This window comes from Oncorhynchus masou, unplaced genomic scaffold (genome assembly GCF_036934945.1).
Source record: "Oncorhynchus masou masou isolate Uvic2021 unplaced genomic scaffold, UVic_Omas_1.1 unplaced_scaffold_540, whole genome shotgun sequence".
NCBI classification, from domain to species: Eukaryota; Metazoa; Chordata; class Actinopteri; order Salmoniformes; family Salmonidae; genus Oncorhynchus; species Oncorhynchus masou.
In genome coordinates, this window is record NW_027011812.1 from 298,333 (window position 1) to 318,314 (window position 19,982).

The 19,982-nt window shown below is 45.7% G+C and overlaps 1 protein-coding gene across 1 annotated transcript in view; it reads left to right on the forward strand.

Moving 5' to 3' along the window:
• The window catches only part of LOC135535983 (anoctamin-1-like), a 153,389-nt gene that overhangs the window by 101,473 nt on the left and 31,934 nt on the right, over positions 1 to 19,982 (forward strand). Inside the window, exons 17-24 of the mRNA XM_064962385.1 lie at positions 1,617 to 1,691; positions 3,854 to 4,055; positions 5,911 to 6,022; positions 7,860 to 7,917; positions 8,051 to 8,151; positions 9,078 to 9,226; positions 10,585 to 10,737; positions 10,827 to 10,879. Coding sequence (XP_064818457.1) covers positions 1,617 to 1,691; positions 3,854 to 4,055; positions 5,911 to 6,022; positions 7,860 to 7,917; positions 8,051 to 8,151; positions 9,078 to 9,226; positions 10,585 to 10,737; positions 10,827 to 10,879 — 903 coding nt within the window. The remainder of the gene's footprint in view (positions 1 to 1,616; positions 1,692 to 3,853; positions 4,056 to 5,910; positions 6,023 to 7,859; positions 7,918 to 8,050; positions 8,152 to 9,077; positions 9,227 to 10,584; positions 10,738 to 10,826; positions 10,880 to 19,982) is intronic.

Here is a 19,982-nt window from a genome sequence, read left to right on the forward strand (position 1 = left end):
GTCCTGTCTCAGAGGACCAAACAGCACTCCTGTCTCAGAGGACCAAACAGCAGTCCTGTCTCAGAGGAACAAACAGCAGTCCTGTCTCAGAGGAACATACAGCAGTCCTGTCTCAGAGGAACATACAGCAGTCCTGTCTCAGAGGAACATTGGTTAGTGGTCAAACAGCAGTCCTGTCTCAGAGGAACATACAGCAGTCCTGTCTCAGAGGAACATACAGCAGTCCTGTCTCAGAGGAACATTGGTTAGTGGTCAAACAGCAGTCCTGTCTCAGAGGAACATACAGCAGTCCTGTCTCAGAGGACCAAACAGCAGTCCTGTCTCAGAGGAACATTGGTTAGTGGTCAAACAGCAGTCCTGTCTCAGAGGAACATTGGTTAGTGGTCAAACAGCAGTCCTGTCTCAGAGGAACAAACAGCAGTCCTGTCTCAGAGGACCAAACAGCAGTCCTGTCTCAGAGGACCAAACAGCAGTCCTGTCTCAGAGGAACAAACAGCAGTCCTGTCTCAGAGGAACAAACAGCAGTCCTGTCTCAGAGGAACATACAGCTGTCCTGTCTCAGAGGAACATAACAGCAGTCCTGTCTCAGAGGAACATACAGCAGTCCTGTCTCAGAGGAACATTGGTTAGTGGTCAAACAGCAGTCCTGTCTCAGAGGAACATACAGCAGTCCTGTCTCAGAGGAACATACAGCAGTCCTGTCTCAGAGGAACAAACAGCAGTCCCGTCTCAGAGGAACATAACAGCAGTCCTGTCTCAGAGGAACATACAGCAGTCCTGTCTCAGAGGACCATTAGTTAGTGGTCAAACAGCAGTCCTGTCTCAGAGGAACATACAGCAGTCCTGTCTCAGAGGAACATACAGCAGTCCTGTCTCAGAGGAACATACAGCAGTCCTGTCTCAGAGGAACATATAGCAGTCCTGTCTCAGAGGACCATTAGTTAGTGGTCAAACAGCAGTCCTGTCTCAGAGGAACATACAGCAGTCCTGTCTCAGAGGAACATACAGCAGTCCTGTCTCAGAGGAACATACAGCAGTCCTGTCTCAGAGGACCATTAGTTAGTGGTCAAACAGCAGTCCTGTCTCAGAGGAACATACAGCAGTCCTGTCTCAGAGGAACATACAGCAGTCCAGTCTCAGAGGACCATACAGCAGTCCTGTCTCAGACGAACATACAGCAGTCCTGTCTCAGAGGAACATACAGCAGTCCTGTCTCAGAGGATCATTAGTTAGTGGTCAAACAGCAGTCCTGTCTCAGTGGTCTTTCTTGATCTTTACTGGTGTCTACTGGTCTGCCTTGGCTTCTGTTGACTTCTGTTGGCTTCTACTGGTCTATATTGGCTTCTGTTGTCCTCTACTGGTCTATTTTGAGCTTTACTGGTATCTTCTGGTCTCTTCTGTTCTCTACTGGTCTCTACTGGTTTCTTCTGTTGTCTACTGGTCTCTTCTGTTGTCTTCTGTTGTCTTCTGTTCTTTACTGGTCTCTACTGGTGTCTACTGGTCTCTCTGTTCTCTCTGTTCTTTACTGGTCTACCAGTCTCTTCTGGTCTATATTGGTCTCTAATGGCAATCTACATGTGCTTGTGCTCTTAATGTGTCTCTAACCTCTAACCCAGACAGGTGTGGAGAAGCTGACCTGGAGGGACCGTCTGCCTGGATACCTCATCAACATCTCCTCCATCCTCTTTATGGTGACTGCTTTTAGTTTGGCCTGATGTTGTCTCTCTGTCCCTCTTTCTGTGTGTCTCTCTCTCTGTCTCCTCTCTCCGTGTCTCTCACTCTCTGTCTCCTCTCTCTGTCCCTCTCTCTCTGTCTCCTCCCTCCGTGTCTCTCGCTCTCTGTCTCCTCTCTCTGTCCCTCTCCCTCTGTCTCCTCTCTCCGTGTCTCTCTCTCTCTCTCTCTCTCTCTCTCTCTCTCTCTCTCTCTCGGGGCCTTATTGGAATGGGAAACATATGTTAATATGGTCATACATTTAGCAGGAGGTTAAGAAGTGCAGCTCAGTTTCCACCTCATTTTGTGGGCAGTGTGCACATAGCCTGTCTTCTCTTGAGAGCCATGTCTGCCTATGGCGTCCTTTCTCAATAGCAAGGCTGTACATAGTCAAATATTTCCTTAAGTTTGGGTCAGTCACAGTGGTCAGGTATTCTGCCACTCTGTGGTCAGGTATTCTTTCCAAAATGTCAAGTAATTATCTTTTGGTTTTCTCATGATTTGGTTGGGTCTAATTGTGTTGCTGTCCTGGGGCTCTGTGGGGTGTGTTTGTGTTTGTGAACAGAGCCCCAGGACCAGCTTGCTTAGGGGATTCTTCTCCAGGTTCATCTCTCTGTAGGTGATGGCTTGGTTATGGAAGGTTTGGGAATCGCTTCCTTTTAGGTGGTTGTAGATTTGAATGGCTCTTTTCTGGATTTTGATAATTAGCGGGTATCTGCTTAATTCTGCTCTGCAGGTATTATTTGATGTTCTACGTTGTACATGGAGGATCTTTTTTGTTGTTTGTCCCATTTTGTGAATTCTTGGTTGGTGAGCGAACCCCAGACCTCACAACCATAAAGGGCAATGGGTTCTATAACTGATTCAAGTATTTTTTGCCAGATCCTAATGGGTATGTCAAATTTATGTTCCTTTTGATTTCATAGAAGGCACGTCTTGCCTTGTCACTCAGATCGTTCACAGCTTTGAAGTTACCTGTGGCGCTGAAGTTTAGGCCGAATATTGTATAGTTTTTTTGTGTGCTCTAGGGCAACAGTGTCAAGATGGAATTTGTATTTATGGTCCTGGCAAATTTACCTTTTTTGGAACACCATTTTTGTTGTCTTCCTGAGATTTACTGTCAGGGCCCAGGTCTGACAGAATCTGTGCAGAAGATCTAGGTGCTGCTGTAGGCCCTCCTTGGTTGGGGACAGAAGCACCAGATCATCACCAAACAGTAGACATTTGACTTCAGATTCTAGTAGGGTGAGGCCGGGTGCTGTAGACTGTTCTAGTGCCCTCGCCAATTCGTTGATATATATGTTGAACAGGGTGAGGTTTAAGCTGCATCCCTGTCTCACCCCATGGCCCTGTGGAAATAAATGTGTGTTTTTTCCCAATTTTAACCGCATACTTGTTGATTGTGTACATGGATTTAATAATGTCGAACTGCTTTCCATCAATTTGTCTAGCAGACCCTCATGCCAAATTGAGTCAAACACTTTTTTTAAATCAACAAAGCATGTGAAGACTTTGCCTTTGTTTTGGTTTGTGTGTTTGCCAATTAGGGTGTGCAGGGTGAATATGTGGTCTGTCGTATAGTAATTTGGTTCTGGTAGTCTTTAATAGTTGATTCTAAGATTTGTATTTGATAATTTAGATGTTTTGCTGTTTAGTCTGTGTTATAGGGCCAAAAGATTGAAGAAATGGTTTACCCATACATCTCCGTTTTGGAAAGATAACTCTTGGTGTTGTTTGTTTATTTTTTTCCAATTTGATTCATCATAGTGAAACGTAGGCTCAGGTTTTCTGCGTCAGTTTTTGGTTGGATAGATTTGCTGAGGGACTAATGGATGTCTCTCTGTCCTAGTTTGGGCTGAGGGACTAATACAGTAATGTCTCTCTGTCCTAGTTTGGGCTGAGGGACTAATACAGTAATGTCTCTCTGTCCTAGTTTGGGCTGAGGGACTAATACAGTAATGTCTCTCTGTCCTAGTTTGGGCTGAGGGAGTAATACAGTAATGTCTCTCTGTCCTAGTTTGGGCTGAGGGACTAATACAGTAATGTCTCTCTGTCCTAGTTTGGGCTGAGGGACTAATACAGTAATGTCTCTCTGTCCTAGTTTGGGCTGAGGGACTAATACAGTAATGTTTCTCTGTCCTAGTTTGGGCTGACGTTCTCTGCGGTTTTCGGTGTGATCGTGTATCGTATCGTCGTTTCCGCTCTAATGGCGATGTCACCTGACCCGGAGACCAAGTCTAACGTGCGTGTCACCGTCACGGCAACCGCTGTCATCATCAACCTGGTGGTCATTCTGATACTGGATGAGATCTACGGAGCTGTGGCCGTCTGGCTCACTGAGCTGGGTAACACACCTCTACATTCAGATTATTAAGTGTTTTAGCTGGGTAACACACCTCTACATTCAGATTATTAAGTGTTGTAGCTGGGTAACACACCTCTACATTCAGATTATTAAGTGTTGTAGCTGGGTAACACACCTCTACATTCAGATTATTAAGTGTTTTAGCTGGGTAACACACCTCTACATTCAGATTATTAAGTGTTGTAGCTGGGTAACACACATCTACATTCAGATTATTAAATGTTGTAGCTGGGTAACACACCTCTACATTCAGATTATTAAGTGTTGTAGCTGGGTAACACACCTCTACATTCAGATTATTTAGTGTTGTAGCTGGGTAACACACCTCTACATTCAGATTATTAAGTGTTGTAGCTGGGTAACACACCTCTACATTCAGATTATTTAGTGTTGTAGCTGGGTAACACACATCTACATTCAGATTATTAAATGTTGTAGCTGGGTAACACACATCTACATTCAGATTATTAAATGTTGTAGCTGGGTAACACACCTCTACATTCAGATTATTTAGTGTTGTAGCTGGGTAACACACCTCTACATTCAGATTATTAAGTGTTTTAGCTGGGTAACACACCTCTACATTCAGATTATTAAGTGTTGTAGCTGGGTAACACACCTCTACATTCAGATTATTTAGTGTTGTAGCTGGGTAACACACCTCTACATTCAGATTATTAAGTGTTTTAGCTGGGTAACACACCTCTACATTCAGATTATTAAGTGTTGTAGCTGGGTAACACACCTCTACATTCAGATTATTAAGTGTTGTAGCTGGGTAACACACCTCTACATTCAGATTATTAAGTGTTGTAGCTGGGTAACACACCTCTACATTCAGATTATTTAGTGTTGTAGCTGGGTAACACACCTCTACATTCAGATTATTAAATGTTGTAGCTGGGTAACACACCTCTACATTCAGATTATTAAGTGTTGTAGCTGGGTAACACACCTCTATATTCAGATTATTAAATGTTGTAGCTGGGTAACACACCTCTACATTCAGATTATTTAGTGTTGTAGCTGGGTAACACACCTCTACATTCAGATTATTAAGTGTTTTAGCTGGGTAACACACCTCTACATTCAGATTATTAAGTGTTGTAGCTGGGTAACACACCTCTACATTCAGATTATTTAGTGTTGTAGCTGGGTAACACACCTCTACATTCAGATTATTAAGTGTTTTAGCTGGGTAACACACCTCTACATTCAGATTATTAAGTGTTGTAGCTGGGTAACACACCTCTACATTCAGATTATTAAGTGTTGTAGCTGGGTAACACACCTCTACATTCAGATTATTAAGTGTTGTAGCTGGGTAACACACCTCTACATTCAGATTATTTAGTGTTGTAGCTGGGTAACACACCTCTACATTCAGATTATTAAGTGTTGTAGCTGGGTAACACACCTCTACATTCAGATTATTTAGTGTTGTAGCTGGGTAACACACATCTACATTCAGATTATTAAATGTTGTAGCTGGGTAACACACATCTACATTCAGATTATTAAGTGTTGTAGCTGGGTAACACACCTCTATATTCAGATTATTAAATGTTGTAGCTGGGTAACACACCTCTACATTCAGATTATTAAGTGTTGTAGCTGGGTAACACACCTCTACATTCAGATTATTAAATGTTGTAGCTGGGTAACACACCTCTATATTCAGATTATTAAGTGTTGTAGCTGGGTAACACACCTCTACATTCAGATTATTTAGTGTTGTAGCTGGGTAACACACCTCTTTCCCATCACTCTCCCATCACTCTCTCTTCACCTCTATTCATCCCTCTTCTCTCCATTCCCCCTCTCTCCTCTCCCAGAGATTCCAAGGACAGAGAGTAACTTTGAGCAGCATCTGATTCTGAAGGCTTTTCTACTGAAGTTCATGAACGCCTACGCCCCCATATTCTATGTAGCTTTCTTTAAGGGACGGTACGACACAGACACACACATGTATACGTGGGGTTATGTGGAGAGATGAATGACACTGGGTTAGGGGTTAGGGTTAGGGGTTAGGGGTTGGGGTTAGGGGTTAACATGTGGAGAGATGAATGACACTGGGTTAGGGGTTAGGGATTAGGGGTTGGGGTTAGGGGTTAACATGTGGAGAGATGAATGACACTGGGTTAGGGGTTGGGGTTAGGGGTTAACATGTGGAGAGATGAATGACACTGGGTTAGGGATTAGGGTTAGGGGTTGGGGTTAGGGGCTAACATGTGGAGAGATGAATGACACTGGGTTAGGGGTTAGGGATTAGGGTTAGGGGTTGGGGTTAGGGGTTAACATGTGGAGAGATGAATGACACTGGGTTAGGGGTTAGGGGTTGGGGTTAGGGGTTAACATGTGGAGAGATGAATGACACTGGGATAGGGGTTAGGGATTAGGGTTAGGGGTTGGGGTTAGGGGTTAACATGTGGAGAGATGAATGACACTGGGTTAGGGATTAGGGTTAGGGGTTGGGGTTAGGGGTTAACATGTGGAGAGATGAATGACACTGGGTTAGGGGTTAGGGATTAGGGTTAGGGGTTGGGGTTAGGGGTTAACATGTGGAGAGATGAATGACACTGGGTTTGGGGTTAGGGATTAGGGGTTGGGGTTAGGGGTTAACATGTGGAGAGATGAATGACACTGGGTTAGGGTTTGGGGTTAGGGGTTGGGGTTATGGGTTAGGGTTAGGGGTTAACATATGGAGAGATGAATGACACTGGGTTAGGGGTTAGGATTAGGGGTTGGGGTTAGGGGTTAACATGTGGAGAGATGAATGACACTGGGTTAGGGGTTGGGGTTAGGGGTTAACATGTGGAGAGATGAATGACACTGGGTTAGGGGTTAGGGTTAGGGGTTGGGGTTATGGGTTAGGGTTAGGGCTTAACATATGGAGAGATGAATGACACTGGGTTAGGGGTTGGGGTTAGGGATTAGGGTTTGGGGTTAGGGGTTGACATGTGGAGAGATGAATGACACTGGGTTAGGGGTTAGGGGTTGACATGTGGAGAGATGAATGACACTGGGTTGGGGTTAGGGGTTAACATGTGGAGAGATGAATGACACTGGGTTAGGGGTTAGGGTTTGGGGTTAGGTGTTAACATGTGGAGAGATGAATGACACTGGGTTAGGGTTAGGGGTTAGAGGTTAACATGTGGAGAGATGACACTGGGTTAGGGGTTGGGGTTAGGGGTTAGGGGTTAACATGTGGAGAGATGAATGACACTGGGTTAAGGGTTTGGGGTTAGGGTCAGGGGTTGACATGTGAAGAGATGAATGACACTGGGTTAGGGTTAGGGGTTAGAGGTTAACATGTGGAGAGATGACACTGGGTTAGGGGTTAGGGGGTGGGGATAGCGGTTGTTAGGGGTTGTTGACCGTTTGAGACAGAACTGTGAACAGACAGGACTCTACTCTGAGTAGGACCGTTTGATGAGACAGAACTGTGAACAGACAGGACTCTACTCTGAGTAGGACCGTTTGATGAGACAGAACTGTGAACAGACAGGACTCTACTCTGAGTAGGACCGTTTGATGAGACAGAACTGTGAACAGACAGGACTCTACTCTGAGTAGGACCGTTTGATGAGACAGAACTGTGAACAGACAGGACTCTACTCTGAGTAGGACCGTTTGATGAGACAGAACTGACACCCATACTATCATACTGAATAGAACAGGTCTTTGACAGCCTTTATGTAATTATACTCACCCTGCTGTGTGTGTGTGTGTGTGTGTGTGTGTGTGTGTGTGTGTGTGTGTGTGTGTGTGTGTGTGTTGACAGGTTTGCAGGCAGGCCGGGAGACTACGTCTATGTTTTTAATGACTACCGGATGGAGGAGGTGAGGGTGTGGGGTGTTAGTGGAGGGGGGTGTTTGTACGCTAATGTTCTTGCTTACAACTTACTGTCTGGCCTCTGTCATACTCTTGGCTCTGCCCCCCCCCCCCCCCCCTCTCTCACTTTCTCACTCTCAGTGTGCCCCTGGAGGTTGTTTAATAGAGTTATGTATTCAGCTCAGCATCATCATGGTGGGGAAACAACTCATTCAGAACAATGTCTTTGAGATCGGCATCCCGTGAGTACACACACACTGCCCTGCCCATTCCTCCTCTATATCTGCCATTATCAGATTCTGCTGAAGGACATTTTCTCTCCTGACTTTATGAGCCTAACATCAATATCAGGGATTTAATATTTTAATGTTCGGACGTTCTCTATTACTCTGTGCTGCTTCACTGGGGATCATAGTGGCTCATAGTGGTTCATAGTAGTTCATAGTGGCTCATAGTGGTTCATATTGGTTCATAGTAGTTTATAGTGGTTCATAGTGTCTTTTTTAATATTTTAATGTTAGGACGTTCTCTATTACACTGTGCTGCTTCACTGGGACTCATAGTGGCTCATAGTGGATCATAGTGGCTCATAGTGTCTTATTTAATATTTTAATGTTAGGACGTTCTCTATTACTCTGTGCTGCTTCACTGGAGATCATAGTGGCTCATAGTGGCTCCTAGTGGTTCGTAGTGGCTCATATTGGCTCCTAGTGGTTCATAGTGGCTCCTAGTGGTTCATAGTGGCTCATTGTGGCTCATTTAATATTTTAATGTTAGGACGTTCTCTACTACTCTGTGCTGATTTACTGGGGCTCCTAGTGGCTCCTAGTGGCTCCTAGTGGCTCATTGTGGCTCATAGTGGTTCATAGCATCTTTTTTAATGTTTGGACGTTCTCTACTACTCTGTGCTTTCTCACTGGGGCTCGTAGTGGCTCATAGTGGCTCATAGTGGCTCATAGTGGTTCATAGCATCTTTTTTAATGTTAGGATGTTCTCCATTACTCTGTGCTGCTTCACTGGGGCGCATAGCAGCTTATAGTGTCCTATTGTGTCCTATAGTGTCCTATAGTGTCTTGGTGTCATCGAGTTTCATGATTCTCTTTCTCTCTGACTCCATCTTTCCTTTTCTCTCTCCATCTCTTCCTCCCTTCTCGCTCTCCCTCGTCAGTAAGTTGAAGAAGTTAATCCGAGCATGGAAGGGTAAGGGGATTTCATTGGAGGAGAGAGAGGAGCAGCGTGCCAGACCTCCTCAACAGTGGAACCTCGACTACACCCTGGTCCCCTTTGAAGGACTGACCCCCGAGTACATGGAGATGAGTGAGTATATAGTAACAGTAGATAACAGAGGTGAGGAGGTCAGGTAGTTAACTAGACACCTGGACCATACCACCCTGCCTCTCTCTCCCTGATACCTGGACAGAGACCATACCACCCTGTTACCTGGACAGAGACCATACCACCCTGTTACCTGGACAGAGACCATACCACCCTGTTACCTGGACAGAGACCATACCACCCTGTTACCTGGACAGAGACCATACCACCCTGTTACCTGGACAGAGACCATACCACCCTGTTACCTGGACAGAGACCATACCACCCTGTTACCTGGACAGAGGCCATACCACCCTGTTACCGGGACAGAGGCCATACCACCCTGTTACCGGGACAGAGGCCATACCACCCTGTTACCGGGACAGAGGCCATACCACCCTGTTACCGGGACAGAGGCCATACCACCCTGTTACCGGGACAGAGGCCATACCACCCTGTTACCGGGACAGAGGCCATACCACCCTGTTACCGGGACAGAGGCCATACCACCCTGTTACCGGGACAGAGGCCATACCACCCTGTTACCGGGACAGAGGCCATACCACCCTGTTACCGGGACAGAGGCCATACCACCCTGTTACCGGGACAGAGGCCATACCACCCTGTTACCGGGACAGAGGCCATACCACCCTGTTACCTGGACAGAGACCATACCACCCTGTTACCTGGACAGAGACCATACCACCCTGTTACCTGGACAGAGACCATACCACCCTGTTACCTGGACAGAGACCATACCACCCTCTGTTACCTGGACAGAGACCATACCACCCTGTTACCTGGACAGAGACCATACCACCCTGTTACCTGGACAGAGACCATACCACCCTGTTACCTGGACAGAGACCATACCACCCTGTTACCTGGACAGAGACCATACCACCCTGTTACCTGGACAGAGACCATACCACCCTGTTACCTGGACAGAGACCATACCACCCTGTTACCTGGACAGAGACCATACCACCCTGTTACCTGGACAGAGACCATACCACCCTGCCACTCTCTCCCTGTTACCTGGACAGGTGGGTCACCTGCTAGGTCCTGAACTCTGTGGTGGGTCCCCTGCTAGGTCCTGAACTCTGGGGTGGGTCCCCTGCTAGGTCCTGAACTCTGGGGTGGGTTCCCTGCTAGGTCCTGAACTCTGGGGTGGGTTCCCTGCTAGGTCCTGAACTCTGGGGTGGGTCCCCTGCTAGGTCCTGAACTCTGGGGTGGGTCCCCTGCCCTCCAGCTGTTTGTTGGTGTGTTGTAGAGGACTACCAGATAAGATAATGACTTGTTCCATACACTTCCTCATGTTGTTCCTCTCAACTAACACTCTGTGTGTGTTCTCTCCCCAGTTATCCAGTTTGGTTTTGTTTCTCTGTTTGTCGCATCGTTCCCTCTGGCTCCTCTCTTCGCTCTTCTCAACAACGTGATCGAGATCCGCCTCGATGCCAAGAAGTTTGTCACCGAGCTGCGACGACCGGACGCTGTCCAAGCCAAAGACATCGGTAACACACACGCTTGCACGCAAAGACGCATGTCCACACACAGATCCACACCCCTCCATTCTTCTCTCACAACTCTGTTCTCTCTGCAGGAATCTGGTACAACATCCTGAGTGGAATGGGAAAGTTCTCTGTCATTATAAACGTAAGTGTTAACATTGGAGGGCACACACTCATTCTAAAAACACGGTGTATTTTTGCACCCTGATTCAATAAAGATAATATTCACCCATTTTTAATGTTATATTGTTTTTCTGCATTTCTTAGTGATTTTCTGTCATTTCCCGGGGTCATTTAATGTTTTCATGTGTATCTGAGCTATTGCTGTTCAAGCAGGCAGAAATCCGTCCGGAATGAAGTAGCACTGTGATAGTCAGTCACTACACTGGAAGTTAATATGAAGTAGCACTGTGATAGTCAGTCACTACACTGGAAGTTAATATGAAGTAGCACTGTGATAGTCAGTCACTACACTGGAAGTTAATATGAAGTAGCACTGTGATAGTCAGTCACTACACTGGAAGTTAATATGAAGTAGCACTGTGATAGTCAGTCACTACACTGGAAGTTAATATGAAGTAGCACTGTGATAGTCAGTCACTACACTGGAAGTTAATATGAAGTAGCACTGTGATAGTCAGTCACTACACTGGAAGTTAATATGAAGTAGCACTGTGATAGTCAGTCACTACACTGGAAGTTAATATGAAGTAGCACTGTGATAGTCAGTCACTACACTGGAAGTTAATATGAAGTAGCACTGTGATAGTCAGTCACTACACTGGAAGTTAATATGAAGTAGCACTGTGATAGTCAGTCACTACACTGGAAGTTAATATGAAGTAGCACTGTGATAGTCAGTCACTACACTGGAAGTTAATATGAAGTAGCACTGTGATAGTCAGTCACTACACTGGAAGTTAATATGAAGTAGCACTGTGATAGTCAGTCACTACACTGGAAGTTAATATGAAGTAGCACTGTGATAGTCAGTCACTACACTGGAAGTTAATATGAAGTAGCACTGTGATAGTCAGTCACTACACTGGAAGTTAATATGAAGTAGCACTGTGATAGTCAGTCACTACACTGGAAGTTAATATGAAGTAGCACTGTGATAGTCAGTCACTACACTGGAAGTTAATATGAAGTAGCACTGTGATAGTCAGTCACTACACTGGAAGTTAATATGAAGTAGCACTGTGATAGTCAGTCCATTGTGTGGAGTAAATGTGATTCAGTTTTTTCAGCTCTAGTTGCACGTGACATGCTGGTATAAATTAGTTAAGATGGATTTCAGTTTTCCTGCATTAGTCTCCGGCTACTAGGAGCGCCACCTCTGGATGAGAATTGTCTTGTTTGTTTATGGCCTTATACAGCTCATTGAGTAATCTGAGGACCCATGCCAAATCTTTTTAGTTTCCTGAGGGGGAATAGGCTTTGTTGTGGCCTATTCGCGACTATCTTAGTGTGTTTGGACCATTCTAGTTTGTTGGTGATGTGGACACCAAGGAACTTGAAGCTCTCAACTTGCTCCATTACAGCCCCGTCAATGAGAATGGGGGCGTGTTCGGCCCGCCTTTTGGGGGAGTTGAGGGATACGTTGTTATTCTGGCACCACCCTGCCAGGTCTCTGACCTCCACCCTATAGATTGTCTTGTCATTGTCATTGTCGTCTGCAACTTAATGATGGTGTTGGAGTCGTGCCTTGTGTGTTGTTACCTACCCTTACCACCTACCCTTACCACCTTACCAGTTGCAGAGGGTCCTGTGTGTTTAGTCCCAGAGTCCTTAGCTTAGTAATGAGCTTTGATCAAATGCATTTATATAGCCCTTACATCAGCTGATATATCAAAGTGCGTACAGAAACCCAGCCTAAAACCCCAAACAGCAAGCAATGCAGGTGTAGAAGCACAGTGGCTAGGAAAAACTCCCTATAAAGGCCAAATCCTAGGTAGAAACCTAGAGAGGAACCAGGCTATGAGGGGTGGCCAGTCCTCTTCTGACTGTGCCGGGTGGAGATTATAACAGAACATGGCCAAGATGTTCAAATGTTCATAAATGACCAGCATGGTCAAATAATAGTAATGGCACTATGGTGTTGAACGCTGAACTGTAGTCAATGAATAGCATTCTCACGTAGGTGTTCCTTTAGTCCAGGTGTGAAAGGGAGGTGTGGAGTGCAATAGAGACTGCATCATCTGTGCATCTGTTTGAGCGGTATGCAAATTGGAGTGGGTCTAGGGTTTCTGGAATAATGGTGTTGTGAGCCATGACCAGCCTTTCAAAGTACTTCATGGCTACGGACGTGAGTGCTACGGGTCTGTAGTCATTTAGGCAGGTTACCTTAGTGTTCTTGGGTACAGGGACTATGGTGTTCTGCTTGAAACATGTTGGTTTTACAGACTCAATCAGGGACGTGTTGAAAATGTCTGTGAAGACACCTGCCAATTGGTCAGCACATGCACGGAGCACACGTCATGGTAATCCCTCTGGCCCCACAGCCTTGTGAATGTTGACCTGTTTACTCACATCAGCTACGGAGAGCGTGATCACACAGTCATCCAGAACAGCTGATGCTCTCATGCATGCATCAGTATTGCTTGCCCCGACGCGAGCATAGAAGTGATTTAGCTCGTCTGGTAGGCTTGTGTCACTGGTCAGCTCACGGCTGTTCTTCCCTTTGTAGTCTGTAATAGTTTGCAAACCGTTCCACATCTGATGAGCGTCGGAGCTGGTTTAGTACGACTCAATCTTAGTCCTGTATTGGCGCTTTGCCTGTTTGATGGTTCGTCTGAGGGCGTAGTGGCATTTCTTATAAGCTTCCTGGTTAGTCACGCTCCTTGAAGGCGGCAGCTCTTCCCTTTAGCTCAGAGCGGATGTTGCCTGTAATCCATGGCTTCTGGTTGGGTTATGTACGTACAGTGGGGAGGACGTCATTGATGCACTTCTTGATGAAGCCAGTCACGGATGTGGTGTACTCCTCAATGTTGGAGGAATCCGGAACATATTGGAGGAATCCGGAACATATTCCAGTCTGTGCTAGCCAAACAGTCCCGTGGCTTAGTATCTGGGTCATCTTCTTTATTGACCGAGTTACTGGTACTTCCTGCTTTAGTTTTTGTTTGTAAGCATGAATCAGGAGGATGGAATTATGGTCAGATTTGCCAAATGGGGGGCGAGGGAGAGCTTTGTATGCGTCTCTGTATGTGGTGTAAAGGTGGTTTAGAGTTTTTTTTTCCCCTCTGGTTGCACATTTAACATGCTGATAGAATTTAGGTAAGACTGATTTCGGTTTTCCTGTATTAAAGTCCCCTGCCGCTAGGAGTGACAACTCTGGGTGAGATTTTTCCTGTTTGCCTATTTCCTTCTATTACTGACTGATTGCAGTCTTAGAGTCAAGCTTCCACCTGTGGTGGAAAATAAACAGCCTCAAAAAATCTAGATGAAAACTCTCTTGGCAAATTGTGTGGTCTACAGTTTATCATGAGATACTCTACTTCAGGCGAGCAAAATCTAGAGACTTCCTTAGATTTTGTGCACCAGCTGTTGTTTACAAATGTACACAGATCTCTCCCCCTCGTCTTACCCGGAGTGTGCTGCTCTATCTAGCCGGTGCAGCGTAAATCCCGCCAGCTGAATGTCCATGTCGACATTCAGCCACGATTCGGTGAAACATAAGATATTACAGTTTTTGATGTCCCGTTGGTAGGATATTCCTGATCGTACCTCGTCTAATTGATTGTCCAAATGTATTGTCCATTGGCAAGTAATATTGTTGATAAAGGCAGATTTCCCTCTCGCTGTCGGCGGATCCTTACCAGGCCCCCAGGCCTGTGTCCTCTCTACCTGCGTCTCTTTCTCTGATGGGGATCCTTACCAGGCCCCCAGGCCTGTGTCCTCTCTACCTGCGTCTCTTTCTCTGATGGGGATCCTTACCAAGCCCCCAGGCCTGTGTTCTCTATACCCGCGTCTCTTTATCTGATGGGGATCCTTACCAGGCCCCAGGCCTGTGTCCTCTATACCTGCGTCTCTTTCTCTGATGGGGATCCTTACCAGGCCCCCAGGCCTGTGTCCTCTATACCTGCGTCTCTTTCTCTGATGGGGATCCTTACCAGGCCCCCAGGCCTGTGTCCTCTATACCTGCGTCTCTTTCTCTGATGGGGATCCTTACCAGGCCCCCAGGCCTGTGTCCTCTATACCTGCGTCTCTTTCGCTGATGGGGATACTTACCAGGCCCCCAGGCCTGTGTCCTCTATACCTGCGTCTCTTTCTCTGATGGGGATCCTTACCAGGCCCCCAGGCCTGTGTCCTCTATACCTGCGTCTCTTTCTCTGATGGGGATCCTTACCAGGCCCCCAGGCCTGTGTCCTCTCTACCTGCGTCTCTTTCTCTGATGGGGATCCTTACCAGGCCCCAGGCCTGTGTCCTCTATACCTGCGTCTCTTTCTCTGATGGGGATCCTTGTCGAGTGTCTGAAGTACATCCTGTGCGTCCTGCTTGTTGAAGAAAAATCTTTGTCTAATCTGAGGTGAGTCATCACTGTCTCGATATCCAGAAGCTCTTTGTCTAATCTGAGGTGAGTCATCACTGTCTCGATATCCAGAAGCCCTTTGTCTAATCTGAGGTGAGTCATCACTGTCTCGATATCCAGAAGCCCTTTGTCTAATCTGAGGTGAGTCATCACTGTCTCGATATCCAGAAGCCCTTTGTCTAATCTGAGGTGAGTCATCACTGTCTCGATATCCAGAAGCCCTTTGTCTAATCTGAGGTGAGTCATCACTGTCTCGATATCCAGAAGCTCTTTGTCTAATCTGAGGTGAGTCATCACTGTCCCGATATCCAGAAGCTCTTTGTCTAATCTGAGGTGAGTCATCACTGTCTCGATATCCAGAAGCCCTTTGTCTAATCTGAGGTGAGTCATCACTGTCCTGATATCCAGAAGCTCTTTGTCTAATCTGAGGTGAGTCATCACTGTCCTGATATCCAGAAGCTCTTTGTCTAATCTGAGGTGAGTCATCACTGTCCCGATATCCAGAAGCTCTTTGTCTAATCTGAGGTGAGTTATCACTGTCCTGATATCCAGAAGCTCTTTGTCTAATCTGAGGTGAGTCATCACTGTCCCGATATCCAGAAGCTCTTTGTCTAATCTGAGGTGAGTCATCACTGTCCTGATATCCAGAAGCTCTTTTTTGCCGTAAAATACGGTGTCAGAAACATTATGTACAAAATTAGTTACAACTAAAGCGTGTAAAGGTGAATTCACCAATTTGTAAGTCGCTCTGGATAAGAGCGTCTGCTAAATGACTTAAATGTAATGTAAATGTAAAAAACACATAATAGCACAGTTGGTTAGGCGCCGGTAAAACTGCTGGCATTTCTTCCTGCGCCATCTTCTCACTCGGGAGCCCAATTAGCCTAGATCTCAAAGTGTAGCCTATGTGATACGTCCACACTGATGCTGACATGAGGCAGGAGAGGTAAACACACTTTTAAATACATAAAGACAGTCTAAAGGCCAGTCATGTTTGACAGATATAATGTAGGACCATTAACGTCTGAAGGCTTGATTCTGTTGACATTCTCCGGCACCATATGAGCGGAGGCAGTACGTATTTTGAAAATATTTAACCATAAATTTAATTTTTTTAAACCTGGAGTTTGTCATTTTAATGAGGCATGTCCTACCTTGTTTCAAAATAACCTAGCCAAATCAGACCATAGAACTTTTGAGGGAATGATTTGTAGAAACACTTCCTCTGTGGCCATTGAAACCGGTAGGGGCCTGAGGGCACACATTGTTTGCTGGACCCCAGGAAGAGAAGCTGCTGCTTTGGCAGCAGGGATCCATAATAAATACAAATACCAGCATTTCTATCATGTTCTATTGGTTTCCAAATAAACTTTCTTTCGTTGTCCAGCAGCCAAAGACATTATCCTGGTTATATCAGCAACCCATGGTAGTTGTATCTTTAGATCCATCGTAACAACCCATGATAGTTGTTGATAATCCTGGTAATTTCAGCAACCCATGGTAGTTGTTGCTTCTTTAGATCTCCCCTAACAACCCATGGTAGTTGTTGTATCTGTAGATCTCCCCTAACAACCCATGGTAGTTGTTGCTTCTTTAGATCTCCCCTAACAACCCATGATAGTTGTTGCATCTTTAGATCTCCCCTAACAACCCATGATAGTTGTTGTATCTGTAGATCTCCCCTAACAACCCATGGTAGTTGTTGCTTCTTTAGATCTCCCCTAACAACCCATGATAGTTGTTGCATCTTTAGATCTCCCCTCTTTCTACATTTCTAATGGATACTTCCATCTGTAACATGGTTTCTTCCTGCTGTGCTGCCCCCGACCGGGCTGCTTCTGGACACCGGGTGCAACCAGAAGCTATTTGGCAGGGGGGGAACATAACATGAGGAACTGAGTCACTGTGAAGGCACACAAAGCCAGTAGCTGCCTGGTGCTTTACAGTGGGGACATTTGTACCAACCAATAAAACGAATCATGGTATATTATTGTTGGGGTCAAATTGACCAGGGCCCGGTTTCCCCAAAGCATCTTAAAGCTAAGTTCATGGTTAGAACCATATGTAACCGATGTGAAATGGCTAGTTAGCGGTGGTGCGTGCTAATAACATTTCAATCGATGACATCACTTGCTCTGAGACCTTGAAGTAGTGGTTCCCCTTGCTCTGCAAGGGCCGCGGCTTTTGTTGAGCGATGGTTAACGATGCTTCGTGGGTGACTGTTGTCTGTGTGCAGAGAGTCCCTGGTTCGAGCCCGGGTAGGGGCGAGGGGACGGACTAAAGTTATACTGTTACACATAGGAGCATCGTTTCATGACCCTGCATTAATTCATGACCCTCTGAGTTAATCTGTTGTGGCACAGAGCAGAACAAACCCTTCAGGTATTTGACAGTTTTCCAGAATTTAGCCGGGTCTCCATTACAATCCGCAGGAGTGGTTGCATAATAATCAGCCTCTGATTTGTCTCACACAATGATTCCTCCGTTGCTTAAAAGCTTGCCAGTCCAGGCCTTGTGTTCCTGGCCTTGACCCCAGCACCATCTCATGTATGAATGACTTCTCATCATTCCGGAGTGTACCAGGCATTCCATCTACTGTTAACCTTTAATTTCAGGAAGGGAGCATAATTATCCACCAAAGTATTGAAGACATCTGCATAAAGGCTGAAATCTAAATCATGTTCATGGATAGCAGAGATAAAATCAAGATCACTAAAATAAAGATCATGTAAAAAAGCTTGTTGACTGAAGATTTTAAAGTTCCTTGTTGTTACGACACGAGGCTCCGATTTTGGTATTATCACATCTCTAACACAAACACCTGGGCAATGGTCACTAATGTAGGCTTAGTCACCTGCTGGGTTAGGTTTAGATTATTACACAGCTTCTAGATTGTCTGCATTTCCCAATCATAATTTATGTCACCCAGGATAATAACTTCTGATGTAATAAAAGAAGACAACAAACTTGTTAACTCCTCGAGTTCCCAAAGCTTAGCCTAGGGAGGACGGTAGAACCCTGTAACAGTTATGGATACATTTTTCCCCAAACAAATTTAGCATTTTAACTAATAGCACCGGGTGAGCAGACCACAGTGGGCTTCTGTTTTGAGCTAACATTAGGGTAAACAATTACAACTGACAACAACCCTGGCAGTATAAACAACAGTTGGACAATAATGCTTAGAAAGGATGGGAGGTATTACCTCAGCAGTTTATAACTTATATTATGCAACCTTTATTTAACTAGGCAAGTCAGAAATTCTTCTTTTACAATGATGGCCTCCCCCGGCCAAACCCTAACCCAGACGATGCTGGACCAATTGTGCACCTCCCCATGGGACTCTCGATCACGTCCGGGTTGTAATACAGCCCAGGATCAAACCAGGGTCTGTAGAGACGCTTTTAGCACTGAGATGCAGTGCCTTAGACCGCTGCACCACTCAGGAGCGGTGCTTGGACTGTCTCTTAGTCAATATCTTAACGCGGCCTTGAAATGTGAAGAGAGGCTCCAGGCTCCTAGAAGGTTCGAGTGGAGTCCATCTCTGTAGAGCATCTTTTGCTTCCAATAAGTGTCGCAATTCTCAAAAGTTATGCAGACAGTGGCAGTAGTTTTTAAGCCAGATGTGATGTGCTAAGAGGCTGGTGAACATTTTGCAGCCTGGTGAACATTTTGCAGCCTGGTGAACATTCTGCAGCCTGGGGAACATTCTGCAGCCTGGTGAACATTTTGCAGCCTGGTGAACATTTTGCAGCCTGGTGAACATTTTGCAGCCTGGTGAACATTTTGCAGCCTGGTGAACATTTTGCAGCCTGGTGAACATTTTGCAGCCTGGTGAACATTTTGCAGCCTGGTGAACATTTTGCAGCCTGGTGAACATTCTGCAGCCTGGTGAACATTCTGCAGCCTGGTGAACATTCTGCAGCCTGGTGAACATTCTGCAGCCTGGTGAACATTCTGCAGCCTGGTGAACATTCTGCAGCCTGGTGAACATTCTGCAGCCTGGTGAACATTCTGCAGCCTGGTGAACATTCTGCAGCCTGGTGAACATTCTGCAGCCATGTCAACATTCTGCAGCCATGTCAACATTTTGCAGCCATGTCAACATTTTGCAGCCATGTCAACATTTTGCAGCCATGTCAACATTTTGCAGCCATGTCAACATTTTGCAGCCATGTCAACATTTTGCAGCCATGTCAACATTTTGCAGCCATGTCAACATTCTGCAGCCATGTCAACATTCTGCAGCCATGTCAACATTCTGCAGCCATGTCAACATTCTGCAGCCATGTCAACATTCCTCTTCAAGGAATACCTAGGATAGGATAAAGTAATCCTTCTCACCCCCCCCCCTTAAATGATTTAGATGCACTATTGTAAAGTGGCTGTTCCACTGATGTCAGAAGGTGAATTCACCAATTTGTAAGTCGCTCTGGATAAGAGCGTCTGCTAAATGACTTAAATGTAAATGTAATGTCAACATTCTGCAGCCATGTCAACATTCCGCAGCCATGTCAACATTCTGCAGCCATGTCAACATTCTGCAGCCATGTCAACATTCTGCAGCCATGTCAACATTTTGCAGCCACGTCAACATTCTGCAGCCAGGTGAACATTCTGCAGCCAGGTGAACATTCTGCAGCCACGTGAACATTCTGCAGCCACGTGAACATTCTGCAGCCACGTGAACATTCTGCAGCCACGTGAACATTCT